Source organism: Caretta caretta, chromosome 5 (assembly GCF_965140235.1).
Source record: "Caretta caretta isolate rCarCar2 chromosome 5, rCarCar1.hap1, whole genome shotgun sequence".
Lineage (NCBI taxonomy): Eukaryota > Metazoa > Chordata > Testudines > Cheloniidae > Caretta > Caretta caretta.
In genome coordinates this window covers 46179753-46201656 of record NC_134210.1, presented here as the reverse complement: position 1 = coordinate 46201656, position 21904 = coordinate 46179753, and the positions used below count along the sequence as shown (strand labels likewise).

The following is a 21904-nucleotide window of genomic DNA, read 5'->3' as shown; positions in this document are numbered from 1 at the left end:
TGTTTGCATTTTGCATGCATGCCTGTCTGACCCACAGGTAGAGGAACTTCATTCAAATATTCCCAAACTGGGTCTCTTTTACAGCCTGCTGCCATTATAGGTTTTCCCTTCTACTGAGAGAATGGTATGGTAGATCTCAAATCAATGAAGGCTACACTCCGAAAGACTTCTGGACTATGCTGCTCGAACAGTTTCATTTTTGTTTCTAGTGCCTGTCCCTCCCTTCTCACATTTATCTCCAGACTTCTTCTTCTCGCCAAGATTCTGCCCCCAACAATCTTCTATTCACTGAACTTTTTGAAACTTTGCACTTTTAGAGAGAGGTGAGGGATTGACGGTGTACACAAATTTGCAAAGGGACAATAGGGTTGAGGTCTCGTTTCTCACCTCTATATATTATTTATTTATTTATAAACATTGTTGCTGTTAACAAGCATGTTGTCTCTGGAGACAAAAATCCACTTTTTGAGAACTGAAAAACTAAGCATCTCTGATAGCGCTCAGTCTAGAAGATACCGAGTCCCATTGGGTAGATAGAAAGATTTACCTAAATAAACTAGACAGAAGCCCCTGGAACCCCATAAGATTGGGTCCCTAATCCATGAACTATTGGAACTCATTTACAAAACTTTTCTTAAACATTACATGAATATATTGTCTCATACTATAGAATTAGAATTTATAATCCCTATTTCATGATGAGATATCTTTGCGCTATAATGTATCGTAATTAAAAATATCTTTAGATCAGATTTTTTTTATTTAAATCGGATTTTTTGATAAAATGCTTTTTGAGGAAAAATCCATTTAAATAAAAAAACTGTTTTTTTTTTAAATCATTGATTTTTATCCACTCTGCACAGAATTCACGTCAAATGCAGATTTCTTTGCTTCCACACAGAAAAATGATTTTCTGATGGGGAAGCAAAGGGAAGCCCCAAGAGCGGTCAGGCACCCCTCCCCAACAGGGCGGGTGCATTATTTCCAGCATCCAGAGCAGCCATCAGAGAGGTAAATCATTGCGGGGATGGGCAGGTCAGACCCCCACCCTTGCCCAACCCCCATGCGTCCAGATCCCCGTCAAGATTCACACCCCCACAATGAGAACCCCCGGCACTGAGCCCACCGCACCCAAACCCCCACGCTGCCAAGTCTCTCCCCTGCATCCAGACACCCCACACACACCTGGTGCTCCCCAGCCCCACCCCAGCTAATGGCTCCTACCCTGTGCCAGGCTCAGCTGCTAGTCCCAGCTGGGCTGGGGAAGGAGCACGCTTTCCCTGCACAGAGCAGCCAGGACCCGGTCAGATCATAGAATCATAGAATATCAGGGTTGGAAGGGACCTCAGGAAGTCATCTAGTCCAACCCCCTGCTCAAAGCAGGACCAATCCAGATGCAACCCCAGAAACCTCCCGCAGCTCCACACCCCCACCCCGCTTCCTGCCCCCATCACTCCTCAGCCATAGGGGAGGGGGGTCACTGTATGGGGAGCTAATCCCCCATCTGCCCAACCCCCTTACATCCGGACCCCCCCCCCCATACCCAGACCCCTCCCGTCCAGCCCCACCTCCTCTGTATCTGGACCCCCACCAAGCATCTCCTCCCTGCATCCAGACCCCACCCCTGCAACCAGACCAGCCCCCACTGAGCCCCCTGCACTTGAACCCCCATGCGGATGAGCCCCACCCCATATGCACCTAGACCACCCCATGAGCCCCCCGCACCTGGACCACTTACCCACTGAGCCCCAGCCAGCTGCACCCAGATCCCCACACCTCCTAGCCCCACTCCCCAGCACCCGGACTCCTCCACTGAGCCACAATCACCTTCACCCAGACCCCCCTGCAGAGTCCTATTGCCCCTGCACCCAGAATCCTCCCTCAACTAGCCCGTGCCTCCAGATCCCCCCTGCATCCGGACCGTCCATTGAGTTGTCCGCACCCATATTGCCCCACACACAACTCTCTCACCCCACACCTAGATACCCCCACACTAAGCTCCTTCACATTTGGACCCTGCTGGCCTAAGCCTGCCTGCCCACACTTGGTGGACCTGGCATTGGGCTGCTAACCTTGGTGAGTTGCTTTACCCACTACTCCTGAGGGAATTCAGCACTGAAAAATTAAAAACTCTATGCACAGTATTTTAAAATCCTGCTAATTTTATTTGTGAATAAATAAATGTGGAAGCTCCAGGGTAGCAGTGGGGCGCACAGGCCACTGGCTGCAAGGAGGTGGGAGATCACCCAGGACACGGATCTCTAGGGCATGCCTGACCCTTGCGCTGTGTCAGGGTCAGGTGCAGCCTCACTGCCTGCCGAGTCTGTGCCCTCGGGGAGCTATAGGGCAATCTCCCACCTCCATGCAGCCAGTCGCCTGTGCTACCCACTGCCATGCTGGACTTCCACATTTATTTATTGACAAATAAAATTTGCAGAATTCTATAATATTGTGCACAGAATTCCATCAGGAGTACAAGAGAGGTTGACCCAAGAAAAGGTATTACGTGTCCCACCTTGTCTTTCTTGAACTTTGCTATTTAGTACTAGTTGTGTTTCTTGTCTTTCAGATTTAAGAGGATCCAACCACTCTGTACCAGTATGCTTATGCAGTCTCCAGGCTAAATCCAAGGATATTCTATTTCCTCAGTTTTGTCCTGAGACAACTGTGCAAAACTAAACAGCTTCCACATTATGTTTAACACCAACCCATGGAGGGGTCTTCTTTAAACATCATAACTACAAGTGTCCCATAAGAATACCAGCATCTTTTAGAACGCTTATTTACCTGTAAAAATAAAATGATCTTTCGCTAAGTATTAAGCATCAAAACTGCTGATGAACTACAACCTAAAACAGTTTAAGACTAGAACAATTTTAAAGTGTATTTTTGTTCTGTTATCTATTAACAAAGACACCAACTGCTTAAATAGATGCAGTAACTAAATGTTTTATAAAGCAATCAGAAAAATGGTAGTCACCGATTTGCTACAAAGGCACCGAACACACTCAGAACCTGCATGGAAACGCCTGTACCACCAGGTACCACTGCTTCTAAAAACAGTCCCTGCCCCCAGGGTACACTGATTTTGCATCGTTTTGTTTTCCTGGGGCTGTAAGTTCGTGCAACCAGCTCTCCAAGTAAGTTGTGTACTAAGCAAGTGGGTCTGTGGCCATCAACCAGCGGAGCCTCATTCAACGTACGCAGCTGCGCACAGGAGCGCGATAACGGTCAGCGTATGCTAGGGTACCCCCCGCGCTGCCCGCCCTGCCCACTCCGCCGCAATGCCAGGCTCTCCCGTACGCCCTCCTGCCCCGCCCGCTCCTCCGCACCCGCTATCCCCGCCCTCTGCCAAGCGCCACAGTCCCCCCCCCCCCCTTACTTCTTGGTGTCGCTGCTGAAGAGCCCGAAGGCCGCGGGGACGGAGGGGGCTGTGGTGGGCGTCGCCTCCTGCCCCTGCTCCGGCGCCGCCTCCCCGCCCTGCTCATTGTAGCCAAGGTTGCTCGCGGACATGCTGCGGCGGCGGCTATTCTCCTGGCGGTTGCCCTGTCGCCGAACGGAACTTACTCGCGAGCGCACGCACACCGGACCAGACTCTTCCCGGAAGCTAACGGCAGCGGCTGGGGCTGGAGGGGGTGGGGGTGTCACATGATGGGGCGGAGCTGCAGAAGCGGAACTTTCCCAGTCTCAGAGTTCTAATGTTACTATGGCAACTCAGCGGCCGCCGGCCCGGAGGGGAAGAGAGAAGGCGCGTGAGGCTCCGCCCAAGCTGTTGGCGTGACCCGGCGGCCTGTGAGCGCGTGGTGTGGTTCCGTCACCCTCCTCCCTCTCCACTGAGGGGAGAATCGGCATCTTTGTGATGGGGGACAAGGGCGGTGTCTCCTTCCTGAGGCAACGTCCGGTGCCGGGCGGAAGGGAACAGCCTGGGCTAGTATTGGCACCCAAGGAAGCAATACAATATCCAAACACAGGAGCAGTTCACAGGTACAGTGCTACAGCCCAAGGCTTCTCTGCTTTGCTCCAATGGCACTCAGCTAAGCCAGAAAAATTTACGTCTGATCTTACAGCACCACCCCACCTCATGCAGCATGGTGCCTTTGGCTAAGTGGGGAATAGGAAGGGGAGATTAAAAAAAAAATAGAATGCAAAAAAATGTCAAAAAGAAAAAATTAACAAAGACGGGGAAAACAGGAAACAGAAAATAATTAAGACCCATAAGTCAAAGAAAGTGATCTTCAAATTACACATTGCTTAGTGGTTCACGGAAGTAATGCCTCTGTTCAAGGATAAACTAGAAGATGTAAAACAAGTATTACTGAAAATGAACAGAATGATAATGCCCATGTCTACGTGAAACAAAGACCTAGAAAATGCTAATAAGAAACATCTAGGAACAGAGAAATTTAAAGGATAGACTCATAACACTATTTACTGGCCCAATACTAAAATATTAAACAAGTACTAAGTGCAGGTTTTAAATATTATTGAAAGGAAAAGAACCAATGGTATTATTTACTGTGTAGCCAGCGGTGAAAGTAAGGCGATACGGGCCAGTACGGCGTACCGATAAAAGATAGCTGCCAGTACCAGCCTGTACCACTGACTTTAAAGCGCTGCCGTGTCCCTACCAGCAGGGCCGCCAATGCGGGGGTGCAAAAGGGACAGCAATGTAATGTCACTGCCCCTTTTGCCCCACACCCCGGCCGCCGAAGGGGTGGAGGGGGGCAAAAGAAGTAGCTGCCCCAGGGCTGCAATTTAAAAGGGTTAGGGTTAGGCCCTTTAAATTGGCGCTGGAGCCCCGGGCAGCATGGGCCAGGGAGCTCAGATGGACTGGCTGGGGGATGCTGACCCCAGCCCCGCCCCTTCCACCCGAGGCCCCATGCCTTCCAAGGAGGCCAGAGCAGCCCTATACCAGTAAGAGCTCCATTTTACTTTCACCCCTGAATGTAGCACTTGCAGGGTGCTAATGGTATTTGGAATAAAGCCTGCATATCTGCTGGGCTTTGATTCATTTCACTGTAATAGAAAGGAATGTCTGTTCATTAATGATTATTATTTCATCTTTCCAGATATTGAGAATCCTATCAAGCACCATATCAAATAGGAAATCTATATTCACTAGTAACATAATCCCAGCAACAGTTGTCACAGATAATGGCTCAGGTACTGTATAATGATTTTAAAATGTTTGGATCAACTTTCAAACCTGCTGTATGAGGTCTAGTATACTTTATCTTCAAGTAAATGACAAGGTACAAAGGGAAAAATATTAAGCATCAGATAGTAACACAACTGCATAACTGTCTTTCTTTGTTTATCATACAGTACCATTAGAATATGAATTGTCTCTTGTGGAACTATTCCTGGGATGGAAATTTTGTACAAGATTTCCTTGAATCAATAAAGCGTAGCCTAATCCATTTACATAAAAATAGACCATTAAAAAGGAAAAAAAAAAAAGAAGACAGGACAGCAAACAATCTTGTTATGTCCAAGGTTTTTGTCTAGACATTGAGGCTTAGGGCTAACATATATTAACTATCCATGACTTTTTCCCTATCATTGAGGCAAGTTACCACTTTTCACCTTGATTGTGCCGGTTAAAGTCAGCCCTAGGAACCTTAGCTTTCCCTTGAAGGTTGACCTCGACCAGCTATATTGAAGTAAAATGTATTAACTTGTGTCTATAATACAGGAACTGGTTGTGGTTATATTGAGGCCTGGTTTAGCTAATATGAGTTAGCTATCTCCAATTTAACCTCTACTTCTTGTCCTAATCTAGACAAACATACAAAAAAAGAATCACGATAATAGTATTGGTCCATTACTATATGGAAATGGTAGAATTATCAATAATAATACAGAAAAGGCAGAAGTATTTAATAAATATTTCTGCTCCCTATTTGGGGAAACAACACATGATACTGTCTCATCATATGATGATGTGATGCTGTGGCCAAAACAGCTAAGGCAATCCTGAGGTTCATAAACAGAGGAATCTCAAATCAGAGTAGAGAGGTTATTTTATGTCTATATTTGGCACTGGTACAACTGCTGCTAGAATACTGTGTCCAGTTCTGGTGTCCACAATTCAAGATGGATGATAAATTGCAGATGGTTCAGAGGAAAGCCACAAGAATGATTAAAGAATTAGAAAATATGTCATAGTAATAGACTCAAAGAGCTCAATTTATTTAGCTTAACAAAGAGACGGTTAAGGAGTGACTTGATTACAACCTATAAGTGTCTACATGGGGAACAAATATTTAATAATGAGCTCTTCAATCTAACAGAGAAAGATATAACATGATGCAATGGGTGGAAATTGAAGCTACAGAAATTCAGACTGGAAATAAGGCGTACATTTTTAACAGTAAGGGTAATTAACCATTGAAACAATTTACCGGGGTCATGGCGGATTCTCTGTCACTGACAATTTTTAAATCAAGATTGGATTTTTTTTAAAAAGATATGGTCTAGGTCAGAGGTTCTCAAACTGTGATCCGTAGACCACTGCTCCATTCAGATGGTCCATGGATAGTTCCCTCTAAGGTGCGTGCCTGGGCGGTTGGACACGAGAGAATGAAGGGCCACCCACCTAATTAGTGGAGCCGCACAGGCTAGCTCCACTAATTAGGTGTCTGGATCCTGGAGAAGATGCACATGTAAGGTGAGGTGGTGGCTTTGGGGGGAATAAGGAGTAGGTGGGAGGGGGCAGTGGGGTAAGAAGAGGGGGTGAGAGGAATTTGGGATGTGCAGGGCTGCTGTGGCCAGAGAAAGAGATGACTTTCCCCAGCTCCAGAGCTGCAGCTGTCGGGGAGAGATGGTTCTCCTTCCCAGCCTCAGCTCTGTGGCTGCTGTGGTGGGGGAGAGAGGGAGAGACCCCCCTCCTTCCCAGCCCCCACTCGGGGGCTGCCGCAGCAGAGGAGAGAGGGAGGGATCCCCCTCCTTCTCAGCCCCAGCATGTGGGCTGCTGCAATGCAGGAGACCCCCACTTTCCCAGCCCCACCTCAGGGGCTGCCACAGCAGGGGAGAGAGGGCACATCCATCACATGAGAAAGGTAAGACTACTGGTATTAAAATATGAGTTGTGTGCTTTTATTTGTAGAACAAAAAAACATTATTTTTTTTTATATAGCGCTTTTATCCAAACCACTTTACAATAGTTAGCTAATGGTACAAACAACATTTGGAAAGATCATTAAGTGGTCCACCAAGACCCTCAGCAATTTTCAAGTGGTCCATGGAAAAAAAAGTTTGAGAACCACTGCCCTAGAGATAATTAGTGCATTACCAGCAAAATTATTTTGATCAAATTAACTGGGCAAGTGGAATGGCTTTTGAATTACAACCCCCTAAGCATAGAAAAATCATTTGTCTTATTCAAAGACAAACCAGAGAGACTGTACCACAGGGGCACAATTTTGAATGTTCCTTTCAGTTTCAGGCTACATCACATGCTCCAGTCTTGAACAGACACTGCACTGAGATGGCTGCAAGTGGAGTCTGTGACAAAAAAGCTTGATTAAATTTCTGAAATTATCATCTGTGTATCCAGTGTTGTTTCCAAGATAAATCTTTCAACTTCCTCATTCTTGATCTGCCAAGAAAATAATTTATTGGCCTTTTCACCCCTTTCATATACAAATGCAGTTGAGTGTAGCAACTGCTTACAGACCTGATTCTCAGCCAATTTGTTACATTCCTCCCAGAAACCATTTATAAATTATCAAATATTAGAGAAGATTTTTCAGTAGGGCAAATAACTGAAGTGTTTCACCCTTAGGAAAATGTCAGAAATAACTGTTCCCTGGCTGTCTGCACTCCTTTTCCCATTCCATTATTCATCCAGCAGTAGCCTCCTCAGTTTTTCTCCTCAAAAGCACAATACAAGTGGTGTGGAGTCTTCTCTTCTGCAGCTATTGCTCTCTGAAGGAGCTATTCTATATTTCTGGGCTTCATTAATTCTCCATCTCTTTTCAAAGCTTTTCTCTAAACATAACTTTCTCCCTTGCCTATACCACTTAATTTCAGTCTCCCGCAGCTTTCATGTTCCATTTTAACTTTATGGGGCAGAAGATCCTCGCCTACAATCTGGGCCCTTTGCATCTCTCAAATTGTGCAAAGGGGCTGAAAAGCAGGTGGCTCTCCTCAGCTGGAGATTCTCCTGGCACAAGGGAGTCTCCAGTGAGAAGAGCTCTGTGATATGCCACCCATTGGGACTCCATAGAACAAGGGATATGTTGAGTTCAGGGACGGGCAAGAAATTGGTGTATCTGGAGGACAACGCGCTCCAGTAATCCACAAAGGTGGAAAGCCCTTTAGCACTATATCCAGTCAGTGTAGATAAGAACAGTCCCTAAATTGTACTAGTCTGTGCTAAGTCTGGTGTAGAACTGACCCCAGGATAACAAAGGTGAAACTTACTCCCTTACAGTCCCCCTTCCTACAGCTGCACCAATTATTCAAAATTATTCAGTGAATAATTTCTCAAACTATTGCTGTGTAAGCTTCTTTACAAGCAGTTGACTGAGTTTTCTGTAGTCAAAATTAAAGCTCCTTTGACTGGACTTACAGGTCACATGGTATGTTTCTGTTCCTTACTTGAATGAGTATTACTCTTAAATGGAGTATTCTTGTGGCTCTGTTGATCCCAGGATATTAGACAAGGTGGGTGAGGTAATATCTTTTATTGAACCAACTTATGTTGGTGAGAGAGACAAGCTTTCAAACTTACACAGAGCTCTTCTTCATGTCATTCATATAACAAGGTTTCAAGTGTGAGTAGTTCTCATTATTATAAATTTGAAATTCTCTTTTTAGGTCAATTTTCTAATGAGGCTATGAATATTCCTACCAGACAAATATTTGCAAATATTAGTGGCAAGTAAACACAGAGAGGTAGTGCAGATGAAACTTCAAGACTGTAATGTAGAGGGTTAATTGTTTTAGTGCAGCAGTCTGAAAGTAAAGCCACTATTGGTGTCTGCCTAAATAAGGAACTCATTGGGAGATGTTTGTACATAAGGTTCAGAGAATGCAAAGGCTGAAATCATGAGTAAGTGGAGAGTGATTTTGTTCCAGAAATTAAAGAGTGATGCTTTCCTTCTCATGCTCCTCTAGATGTGTGATGCAGAGGGAGGCCAAATCACTGGACCTTATGGAGCCATGGTTGGGGAACAACACAAAGAAGATAGACAGATAAGCAACCATGCACCTGAAACCCTCATTGGTTATAATGGTTCTTTCTAAATGAGGATAAAAGGTGTTTTTTTTTAAAATATGTTCGCTAACACATTTAAACTAATACATTTTAAAACATTAATGCAGACAGGGCACATCTATACTATAATGTGTTAGCTGAGGCGAACCCTAGAGGGGAGTCTAAGGTTTGCCTCAAGCAAATAATCTTGTCCACCTAAACACGTTATAATATAATTTGCCTTGTCTACCATAGTATTTTAAAAAGTGTTAGTTAAAATGTTACTTAACACATTTTTGGAAAAAATTACCTTTACCCTAATCTATACAAACTCTATTAATGGATTCATAGATTCCAAAGCTAGAAGGGACCACTATGATCATTTAGTCTGTCCTCCTATATAACACAGGCAATAGACCTTCCCCAGAATAATACCTAGACCAGCGGTGGCCAACCTATGGCTCCAGAGCCACATGCAGCTCTTCAGAGGTTAATATGCAGCTCCTTGTACAGGCACCGACTCTGGGGCTGGAGCTACAGGTGCCAACATTCCAATGTGCCAGGGTGCTCAAGTTGGCCACCCCTGACCTAGAAAAGTAGTTCTCAAACTTTTTTTTCGTGGACCACTTGAAAATTGCTGAGGGTCTCGGCAGGCCACTTAATGATCTTTCCAAATGTTGTGTGTACAATTAGCTAACTACCATAAAGCGGTTTGGGTAAAAGCACTATATAAAAAAAAATTAACATTTTTTGTTCTACAAATAAAAGCACACAACTCATTATTTAATATCAGTAGTCTTACCTTTCTAATGCGATGGATGTGCCCTCTCTCCCCTGCTGTGGCAGCCCCCGAGCTGGGGTTGGGAAGGAGGGGGGTCTCTCCCTCTCTCCCCCAATGCAGCAGCCCCCGAGCTGGGGCTGGGAAGGAGGGGCATCTTTCCCCCACCCCCACCCCCACAGCAACCACAGAGCTGAGGCTGGGTAGGAGGGCCATCTCTCTCCGGCAGCTGCAGCCCTGGCGCTGGGAAAAGTCGTCTCGTTCTCTGGCCACCGCATCCCTGCACGTCCCAAATTCCCCCCGCCCTCTCTTCTCACCCCACTGCCCCCTTCCACATACTCCTTATTCCCCCCAAAGCCACCACCTCACCTTACATGGGCGTCTTCTCCATGCCTGTGCAGCTCCACTAATTAGGTGGGTGGCTCTTCATTCTCTCATGTGCGACTGTCCAGGTGCGCACCTTAGAGGGAACTATCCACGGACCACATGAATGGAGCTTGCGGACCACTGGTGCTCCATGGACCACAGTTTGAGAACTTCTGCTCTAGGACATGACTATATGTGTACTGTTTCTTTAAATCTGCTTCAGAAATCCAGGCAGGGGAAGGTTTTATGCATGAGCTCTACCGTGAAACAGAGAGAGAGAGAGAAAAACTTTAACAATAACTCTGTTTTCTTATTTAATTAAGCTCCTTTTTCAGTACTAGAAGAAAGTGACTCTGATATCACATTATCCATGATACTGATTAACAAGCCTCTTAGAAGACACATCCTTAAAAATGATACAAAGGAAATTGTAATTCTAATATTTACTCACATTATGTACAAGATTATACAGCAAAGAAAATTGAAATAAAAATGCAATATGTGGAAATCACGTTACTAAAAATTATCTTGCACAGACATTCCCAACCTTTTTCATAGTGTGGGCCACATTTTAATACACAGATTGGTGGATCACCTTCCGTTTAAAATCCCTATTAAGGCTGATTCCCCACTCTGGCACTTTGAGTGCAGAAGGTGGGGGCCCATAGATGCTGCCACCACCCAAGTGCAAAAAAAACCCTTTGGACCCAGGAAGGCACAGTTGGGAATTCCTCCCTGTGGAGTACCCTCAAGCCGTTTCACCGCCCCGCCCCCAGGGAAAAGCAGAGAAAGAAAACAAAGGAGATCAGCTGTTGCCACCAGCTAATTAAACCACATATGTACAAACCTCTTAGGACACAAAAAACCCAATCCTGTTCTTAAAAAAGGTAAATTTTATCAAAAACAAAAAAAAAGAAAATACATCTGGAATGTAGGCTATGGCTAGATTTTAAAAAGAGCAAATATAATAATTAAGCATCAAGAATGGATTTTTTGAGGTCCAGCTTAAAGGCTACAAGCAAAACAAAAGCACCTGGGGTTAGCACAGAGGAGTCCGCAAGCCATAAAGAAATAAAAGGGATAAACCTAATCACGTCTTCCTAAACATTCCCTGATCTTCCATATCTGGGGTTTCAGATAAATAGTTTCAAGGTATGATCTGATGATTTTTCATACGTGGTTTAAAGCTTCTTACAGCATAGCTGCTCTGTGTGTCCTCTCTCTGGAGAACCACAACAGACAGACAAAGGGAAAGTTTTTTCCCAATTTTAAAAAGTTCTACCGTTCCCATTGGCTCTTTTGATCAGGAACCCACTCCCTTCCTTTCACCTGTGGGCTTTTTTAACCCTTTACAGGTAAAGCAAGTAGAAAACAGCTACTAACAGGGATTTTGTAGCTAACTGGCTGGCTGAGTGTCCATAAAAGGGAGCTACCCTCCCCTTCATTTATCACAATCCCTATGGCAACTACAGCAAGGACATGAAAAGGTAACATTAGAAAAGTATTTAATGTAATTTTAGCTGTCTTTTAATGCAATTTAGCATTTGAAAATAAGGAGGAGTCAGCACCATGTGATAAGCCAGCTCTCCACAGACTGTCCACCAGTAGTTGTCCATGGATCGCAGCTGGGAACCTCAGATCTAGTATATTTGTCCCTGCTAATGGAAAGTTTTGCTATGGAGAAAGCACAAATACTTTAACTTGCATAAATCACTCTTAGATGTTATGAACTGACTTCTACCAAGGCGGTATGGTCCAGTGGGCTAGGAGTCAGCAGATCTGGGTCTATTTTTGGCTGTGCTACCAACAGGCTGTGTGGCCCTGAGCAAGTCATTCTAACTCTCTGTTTGTCGGTTTCCGCACCTGTAAAATGGGAATAATGATACTTATCTGTCTCTGTAAAAAGTTTGGAGATCGAGGAAGAACATTGTATAAAAGCCAAGTACTATGATTATTGAGCCTGGACATCTCACTGTGCTTTGCACAAGTTGGAAGGTGTGTATGGCTTCCTGTAAATATCTTTGAGAATAAATGAATGACCCTTAGCATTCTCAGCCTTATTTATCTTATCAGATCCCATTCCCAATTCCCTCTCTGAAGGAATGAAAGGAAATCTGTTAAGCCAAGCCATTTCATTGGGTTCTTTCAAAAATATTACAATACTATTATAGATGATTTTTAAAAGTACTTGGGAAGTTATAGCACTAACTGCCCTTCTACTCTGTGTTCAGAGAGGCGAAAGTCCCGGCTTACTGTGGAGTCCAGTCCTTTAATTTCCACAGTTCTGTGCTGTAGAGTTCTCACATTCAGTGCTCCACAATAGAGTTTAACTCTACTACTCAGTACTTCAGTCCAAACAGTTCCTATGAGTCAGACAGAAATCCTTTTCTCTCTGAGGGTATGTATGTAGTACAGCAGCACAGCTACAGTGTGCAGCTGTGCTGCGGTAGTGCAGCAGAGTAGAGACTTTCTTCATTGCTGAAAGGGGGTTTTCCATTGATATAGTTAATCTACCTCTCCAAGAGGCAGTAGCTAGGTCAACAGAATAATTCTTCTGTCAACCTAACTGCTTCTACACTGCAGGTTAGGTCGACCTAACCACATCACTCAAGCGTGACATTTTTCACAGCCTTGGGCAAAGAAGCTAGGTCAATCTAATTTTTAAGTGTAGACTATACCTGAGGCAGTTAACTAAAAATTCAACTTTTTTCATTCTTAAACTAATTTCAATGATTTGTTCTCATATGAAAGAAATATAGAAAAGAGAAAACCGGAGAGAAAAATATCACTTCATACTTTTGTACAGTTCTGTTTCAGAACCTGTGCTAGTCTGAACTCTGTCTTGCACAACAGATCAGATATGCTTTCTTACAGAAGCTCTCTAGGAAAAAGCTTTCTGCTATATGTATAACTAGTACCAAAAAGGAGATCAATCTCGCAGCTGCTAACCAAGCTGAAAGTGGCAATGGATTTCCTTTCAAACTTTGATAAAATGTTTCCCTGACAACTCATGAAAACCTCTGAAAAACATACTCTTTAGAGACGATTTTGCTTATGTGATCTATAATGTCCATGCTTCTCTTTCTCTCTTTTTATCAGCAATGACTGTTATAAAATCAGGGAGCTTGATTCACCCCTGCTGGTACAGGGAATGAAGAGCACGCCGACCTGCACCGATGGGGTCATTCACCACTAATGGCGAACAGGCTGTATTTATACTACCTCCTTCCCCTGGGTACCCTCAGGGAAGAACAGTTGTTGCCCCTTTTGAGCCCACGTGGTTAGCCAGTATTCACAGCCTTCCAAAGTTGTTTCCATTAGGAAGCAAAAATTGATGGTACAAGACAGGCATTTCTTTGGTGCAATCCTGTTTATTTACAAAGAATTACACAAAATCTTATTTCCCTTTGGGAGTGGTGCACAGCTTTCTCTCCTCCCTGCCCCCCCAAAAAAAACCTGATTGGCAGGGGGGAGAAGAGGGCAGCACGCCCTGGATTTCTCACTATAGTATCAACTCCTATTATGGGGGTGGGAATTGCTTCAAATACCTGGGATGGTTGCAAGGGATTGACTATGAAATGTCTGGTTCCCATTGGAGCAGATAGGCCTCACTCCAGAAGAGAACCTGATAAGTGGTCATGGGAGGACTGAGCCCCACTGGCACATGGGAGTACCACTCCAAAATAAAGACAAGGTATTAGGTGTGATCCACTAGATGGACGCTGAACAGAGGAGCAGATGCTGGGGAGTGGGAGGATTTTCAGTTGGAGCAGCACTTGCTCCAGCAGGCTAGAGAAGAGGAGGGAGCTCAACTGAGCACAGAGAGGACAGACATGGGGACTCAGCACCCACAGCAGCCTGAATCAGCCCTGATCCATGCAGCAGAAGCTAGGAACAGCACCTGAGTTCACAGAACACTCTGACTTCAGAACTGGCCACAGGCACTGACTTTTGGTTTTGCTGGTGGGTGCTCCATGCCCACTCTGCCCTGAGGCCCCGCTCCCACTCAGCCTCTTTCCCTGAGGCCCCCCTGCCAGAGTGCCTCCCACCAGGGGTGAAAGTAATTTAAAGGACTTATCGTATGCCGGAGCCCTGCGTGGGGGTGTGGCCTCAGCTGGAAGAGGTGATTTAAAGGCCCCGGAGCTCTGGGTGGGAGCCCTGGGTCCTTTAAATCACCCTGGAGCTACCAGCGGCAGAGGCGGCTGGGAGCCCCGAGGCTCGGGGTGAATTAAAGGGCTTGGGGCTCTGGCCACCACAGCGCTCCAGGCATTTTAAATCCCTTCTGGAGCCCAGCTGCCAGAGCCCCGGGGCTGTGGCAGCCAGGCTCAGGTGGGGATTTAAAGGGCCCGGTGCTCCGGCCACTGCGGGGAGCCCCCGCCCGAGCCCTGCTGCCAGAGCTCTGGCGGCGCTTTAAAGGGCTTTGGGCTCCCCGCAGTGGCTGGAGCCCCGGGCCCTTTAAATCCCTGCCGGAGCCCTGCCGCCTCTACCCGTGGCGGCGGCAGGACTCTGTCGGTGCTTTAAAGGGCCCAGGGCTCCTTCCAGTGGCGCTTTAAAGGGCACGGGGCTCTGGCCGCCACAGAGCTCCGGGCATTGTAAATCCCTGCTGGAGCCCTGCTGCCTCTACCCGTAGCGGCGGCAGGACTCTGGCGGTGCTTTAAAGGGCCCAGGGCTCCCTCCAATGGCAGGAGCACCGGGCCCTTTAAATCTCCGCCAGAGCCCGGCTCCAGCGGTGCTTTAAAGGGCCTGGGGGTTCTGCCACTGCAGGGAGCCCCAGGCCCTTTAAAATGCAGCCCAACCCCCGCTGCTGGAGCTCCAGAGTTGATTTAAAGGCCCCGGGGCTCCCAGCAGTGGCAGGAGTACCGGGCCCTTTAAATCACCACCGGGGAAGCCAGTCCGGTCTGGCATGGTGTACCACTAAGTGTGGTGTCTGGCCCTAGGGTTAACCCTTGCATTCCCAAAAGAGGGGTTGGTGTGCAGTCAGATACTGGGGACCTGGAATATTCCTCCACAGCCCCTGGGGGATCCCCTCCTGACATCCTGAACACACTAGACACAAACAACAGCAGAAAGTTTCCTTGCTCACAATTTCCAAGCCTGCCTTTCTAGTGAGTCCTGTGCCCTAAGGAGCACTCTCTCTCTCTCTCTGCCTTTTTTCGGGGCCATGCTGACAACTGCTTCTCTCGCTATCTATGGGCTCCGGACTCCTCATTGTATTTATCTATGGGCTGTGTGCTTCTTACACACACAGAGCTTGCCAAACAAGCCCTAGGCCCATGCATTTGCAATCTGTCCCTGTGAAACAGTTGCCATGTGGCCCGGTGCCTTCGGGGGTAACTTCTATTGTATCAGCTATCATTACAGAAAAACAACGAGGAGTCTTGTGGCACCTTAAAGACAAGACTAACATATTTATTAGAGCATAAGCTTCCACAAGACTCCTCGTTGTTTTTGCTGAAACAGACTAACACGGCTACCCCTCTGAAACTTGTCACCGTTACATAAAAGGGGCCCAATTGTTTAGCCTGAATGAAGGGTGGTTACTAGCACACCCCTCATCTTTAACCAGGTCTGTGATTGATGGAAGCCATTAACAGCTTCCAGGCAACACAGCTGTAAAATATGGGTTAAAGAAGCTCCTGGGAGATGTGCTAAGTCAATACATTTCATGGGTGCCCTGGCCAAGCCTCAGATCCTTTCTCTCAGCAGCACCAGGAATTTCAGACTTGATCTTATGGCACCTTAGAGACTAACCAATTTATTTGAGCATGAGCTTTCGTGAGCTACAGCTCACTTCATCGGATGCATCCGATGAAGTGAGCTGTAGCTCACGAAAGCTCATGCTCAAATAAATTGGTTAGTCTCTAAGGTGCCACAAGTACTCCTTTTCTTTTTGCGAATACAGACTAACACGGCTGTTACTCTGAGACTTGATTTTGTCACTACTTTGCACTGCTGTGACCAATTCTCCAGACAGACTTTCACTGCTGGGGGCCAGCTGCCTGCGAGCAAATCAATCTCAATGTTTTTGTTGCATGAGCTAATCTTTCTGTGCAAATAATTACTTTCTGTGCAAATAATTTTATGTCACAAATGAAGATTATGCTTAGGGTGACGAGATAGCAAGTGTGAAAAATTGGGAAAAAGGGTGGGGGGTAATAGGTGCCTATATAAGACAAAGCCCTGAATATTGGGAATGTCCCTATAAAATTGGGACATCTGGTCACCCTAATTATGCTTCCTTCAAGAAATAGCAGCAAAAGCAGTTGAATTCTCAGGGAACAAAGATCTTGAACACAGTGTTTCAAACTTGAGTGCCTAAAGTTTAGGACTGGAATTTTTAAAGGGGGATAAAGGGAATTAGGTGCCCATTTCAGTTGGGAGTCAAACTATCATATGCCCCCTTTGAAAATCCCATCCTAGATGCCTTTATGACCTGATTTTCAAAGAAGCTGAGGACTTACAATACCTGTTTAAATTGCAGAAATTAGTACCTGTAAAAACTAGACAACTTTATTCAAGTACCTAAATATGGCTTTAGGTGCCTAACTTTTGGCACTCAGGTTTGGAAATTTTGGGAAGAAAAACCCTCAACATATGCTACAGTGTAGCAACAAAATTATCTGTAAATAGAATGTTTTCTCAAAGTCTTTTGGGAAGTAACAGTGATTCTTTAGGTTTCAAAGTAGCAGCCGTGTTAGTCTGTATCCACAAAAAGAATAGGAGTACTTGTGGCACCTTAGAGACTAACAAATGTTTTAGAGCATAAGCTTTTGTGGGCTACAGCCCACTTCATCGAGAAACTGCTGAACTTGAATTAATATGCAAACTAGATACCATTAACTTGGGTTTGAATAGAGACTGGGAGTGGCTGGGTCATTACACATATTGAATCTATTTCCCCATTTTAAGTATCCTCACACCTTCTTGTCAACTGTCTAAATAGGCCATCTTGATTATCACCACAAAAGTTTTTTTCTTCTGCTGATAATAGCTCATCTTAATTAATTAGCTTCTTATACTTTGTATGGCAACTTCCACCTTCTCTGTAAGTGTGTGTGTGTGTATATATATATATATATATATATATATATAAAATCTTCTTACTATATGTTCCATTCTATGCATCCGATGAAGTGGGCTGTAGCCCACAAAAGCTTATGCTCTAATAAATTTGTTAGTCTCTAAGGTGCCACAAGTACTCCTGTTCTTTTAGGTTTCAGAGTAGCAGCATGTTAGTCTGTATTCGCAAAAAGAAAAGGAGTACTTGCGGCATCTTAAAGACTGACAAATTTATTAGAGCATAAGCTTTCTTGAGCTATAGCTCAATTCATTGGATGCATTCAGTAATTCTTTAAACATGGAGCAAGGCATGAATTCCTTGCTAAAGTTTCCCTATTTACCACACTGTGCATATCTTTCAAGTTTCATCTAATGATCTACAGGACAACCCTTTACACTGTTTGATTACCTGCATTTCCCTTCCCCCTACTTTCATGCATCACTGGTTTCCTTCTACACATCATTAGGTCATTTCGACTCATTCAGAATGGCATTTGACTCCCCATATTAGAGGCAGAGAGAGAAGTAGTACTCTCTGATCACAAAGAAAGAAACTGATCCAATGGCATGGGAGTATCATGAGCACTATTCATAAAGTGCCTAGTTCTGGTCTGTGAGTCAGCAAGCAGAATTTATTGTCTACAGTCAACCTACCATGCTATATTTGTATTTATGAATACACACATCAGAACTTGATGTCCCAAGGCTTATGTTCTCCTGATATGTGCAGAGCTACCATTAAGGTGTGTATCAGAAGGGGAATATGTACCTAGGGTTTTTTCTGGAATGGTTAATGAAACAGCTTTCTTTTCTCAGTGGTAATTCCAACTTTGAGCACCAGAGGTAGATGTTTTCCCAGAAAACATCCAACAAATATTCTCTTTTTTGATCATCACTCTCCATTACACCGCATTGAAATCTCTAGAGATATTGGTCACCAATAGGATTATCCAGCTGCTGCCTCTCACTACCTTGAAGTCAGGTAACTAACTAGCAGTTCACGTTATCTGCTTACCAGAATCAGCACTAAAAACAAAGCAATGTATACAGAAATTTTCAGCTTGAAAGCAATGATGTAGTCATTTTGTTAAATAAATTCCTGTGTGTTCCTGTTTAAGCAGCAATGTAATGTCCAGAAAACTGACTTTGCAGAAAGGGATGACAGTCACAGTAGTTCCTTACTAAGCACTTACCCTGCTGCAAGCACAGAACTACCATGATAGAAGCTTCTTTGCTGCAGTCACTGCCTGAGTTGCTAATAGAAAATGGTTACTAGTGACTAAAGCCCCAGAAGTTGGATCAGGGCTGGGTAGCAGTATTTAGAAGGCCCTGTTATGGGAGTTCAATTCCTGCTTTAGTTTTTTTTTTTTAATTTAGCTGAGAGAGAGGGGTCTCTGTCCCTTTTCCTTTGTCCCTTTGTCCCTTTCCTTTGCCATCATGTAGGAAGTTACAGGTGGGTGTGAGGGCTAGGAGCTGCAGAAGTAGGGAAGAAAACAGGTCATGAGTGGGAAGTGTCCCCCCTCCACAAGAAGCATCCATCAAACCTGATGCTAGGTGGGTGTTGGAGTGGGAGTGTGCCTCTTGCTTCAGCAATTGGAGGTGCAGCTCATGTAAGAATATCTGCAGTCCCACCCTAGGTTTAATCTATCTTGCCCAGCTACAAATAGCACTGGAGACACAGTGATGCAGGTTTCAGTGCAGGCTATACAAACCCACCCGGAATCCTGGGTACATAGTCATGTGATTAGCCTGCCCCAGGGGCCATGCCACTCGGTCTTCACTGTTATTTTTAGCTGTGCTAGCTAAATTAAAGCTAGGGTGGGTACACCTACACAAGCTGCAATCACACCCCTGATTTCAGTATGAAAATGTGTGTGAGAATTGAAGGATACAGTTCTACTACTACAACAAACACAATCTGCATTTTATGGCAATAATTAATGAACCCACGTAATTAATACAACAGAAATGTAATAGCCTTATGAAAAGGGAAGCCTAATCCAAGTACAATTTTATAAATTCTAGAACAGGGATGAAAATATTGTTGTTCTTTTGCTGAGCCATGTAGGTTTTAGGGGCCTTGCAGTTCAGTTTCTATTTTAGGCCAGAAGTCAGTGACTTGGAGTCATCCATTTTTTTAGTGTATTATATTTATTTAGAAAATGTACAGAAATCCTGTTTCCTGGAACAGAGGTGGTAACAAATAGCACACAGCCAGCTCCCTCTTGCAGAAACTGTAGCAGGGCACTCCTGCCCTGTTTCTAGAAGCAGTTGTCATACACCTCATCCCTCTCCAGGCCTCACACAAGTCTAACTTCTTAAATTCTGTGGTCCTTTTCTTTCCTCAATCCCTTCATTTTTTTACCTGGCAAACCTCTGGTTCAAGGCTGTTCACCTAGCCCATATGGCCTAGACAGGTGACCTGGGCATCTGTACTTTTGTACAGCTGCTCTGTAACACAAAGGAGCTTCAAGGGCCAGACAAATGAGTGCTTTAAGCCCCCACAATGCCCTTACAACTCTTTAGGTGGGGTTACTACATGGCATCTTTAGAGCTCTTTCTTTGGGGAGTTTCATCCTGACTGCTTATACATCACTGACCCCTAATGTGTAAGGCATTAGTGCCTTTGATCAAAACAATATACAGCAAGTTATATTGTAAGTTATAATGCTCTTTTTGGGAGGTGGTGGCCAGCTCATCCCTCGGCCCGCACCACTTACCGCAACCCCCGTTGGCATGGAACAGCGAACCGCGGCCAGTGGGAGCTGCAAATGGCCGAACCTGCAAACGCTGCAGGTAAACAAATCATCCCAGCCTACCAGCGTATTTCACTGACAGGCCATATGCCAAAGGTTGCGGATCCCTGCTCGTTACCTATTCCTCTCTTTTCTCCCCTGAGAAATATCCCAGACTGACACGTAATTGTTATAATTGAGAGAACTGAATGATAAACAAATGGTATCTTATATTTTCACTGAGAACATTAAAAACAAAATAATTTCACATCACAAATGACATTAAACTGATTAAAAATAGAACCATACAAAAGCTATGTACTGCATGTGACAAGGAATTTCCAGTGGAGACTTAATTGTCAAGGTTGCTGACTTTCACTTTGAGTGATGCCTTACAATATGTGTTAAATACTTACGCTAAACCTTGAGTGGTGCCTTATAATATGTTACTCTGAAACTGTTATAATATGTGCTAACTACTTATGCTAAACAATCTGTTCCACTTTGCATTTTACTGTCATGCTGGGATTACCTTTCTCAGACCTGAAGAAGAGCTCTATGTAGCTCAAGAGCTTGTCTCTCTCACCAACAGAAGTTGGTCCAATAAAAGATATTACCTCATCCACCTTGTCTTTTGAATTTCCAGCAAGTTGTCCTAGATACAGGACCAGTCTCCAGAACAAGCAGTCCATGCCTCTTCCTAATGCTGAATGATTATGGGGCAGAACAAACAAGCCCAGTAAAATAAACAATCTGGGTTCTCTTGCCCTCCTGTCCCTACATATCCCTCTACCCTACCCTACAACAACTGCTGCCATCCTATCCTCTGCTCCTTCCGAGCTGTAGCTCTTTCCTTCTCCCATTTCTCCATACCCTCACTTCTTCATTTCCCTGACACCACTGTCCAATTCCATTCCCTACCCATTGCCAATTGCAGTCCCCTGTCCTTGTATATCCCACTGCCAGTATCAGTTCCCCCTTAATGCCAGCACAGAGCAGTTATTTAGGATTCACCTCAGCTCTATCTGGTCTGGGACAGTGCATGTATAACTGTCAGATCAGTGCCATTTATGCTGTCATCTGAGGGGGATATAATCCCTTCAGAAGCAGTTACCTCCCTGGGGTGGGTAAGGTGTTATGTGGAGAAAATCCCTTGTGGGAGCCAAGGAGAAAAATAATCTCTTGGGCCTTTAAGAGATTCCAAATGTCTCTGCCTCCAAACATCCCCAAGATTGTTTTCCTTGTCCCTGCTCCACTGGGTTTGGGATGGGCAGGAGAGATGGAGTCATAGCTCTAGGGATCAGAGGAGAGAGAGGATGTGAGAATTAGGGCATTGAGTCTTTGTGTGTGACAGGGACATAATGTGATTTGTGTGTGTGCATGGGAAGCAGTGAGTGTGACTGATGGATTCTGTGATGGAGAAAACAAGTTCTAAACTAAGGAAGTGGGGAAAAGATTGGGGGTATGGAAGAGAGAGGAAGAAGGGATATATGAAAAGAGACTGGAAGGGAAGGGCTTCAAGCAGAATCAAAAGAACATGGGTGAAGGTAGGAAGCTAACACTAAGACAGAAAGAGAGGAAGGGGAAAGAATGGGATGGAACGCAAAGTAAGGAAAGAAAGAACAATTAATGTATGTAACTGAAAAAGTATATATATTATCATAAGAAGATGCCCTCTCCTGTGTACACAGTAACTTATCCTTAACTATAGACTCTGTGGAGTTTGCCATTGATATAGCAGACTTCTCTTTATGGATTGTTTTG

The 21904-nt window shown here is 44.8% G+C and overlaps 1 protein-coding gene and 1 long non-coding RNA gene across 4 annotated transcripts in view; one reads left to right on the top strand and one right to left on the bottom strand.

Annotated features, from left to right (window-relative positions):
* The window catches only part of AP3B1 (adaptor related protein complex 3 subunit beta 1), a 344461-nt gene extending 340736 nt beyond the window's left edge, over window positions 1-3725 (bottom strand). For all 3 annotated transcript variants that reach the window (XR_007356822.2, XM_048851142.2, XM_048851143.2), the window contains exon 1: window positions 3383-3725. Coding sequence is in view for 2 of the 3 variants with exons in the window: in XM_048851142.2 (XP_048707099.1) it covers window positions 3383-3513 (131 nt within the window). In the remaining variant the exon portion in view is untranslated. The remainder of the gene's footprint in view (window positions 1-3382) is intronic.
* On the top strand, window positions 3726-20761 carry LOC125637080 (uncharacterized). Its single transcript, XR_007356823.2, has 4 exons — window positions 3726-3984; window positions 5070-5163; window positions 11702-11833; window positions 18222-20761. It is a non-coding gene; the product is annotated as an uncharacterized LOC125637080 (long non-coding RNA).
* Window positions 20762-21904: the final 1143 nt, after the last annotated feature.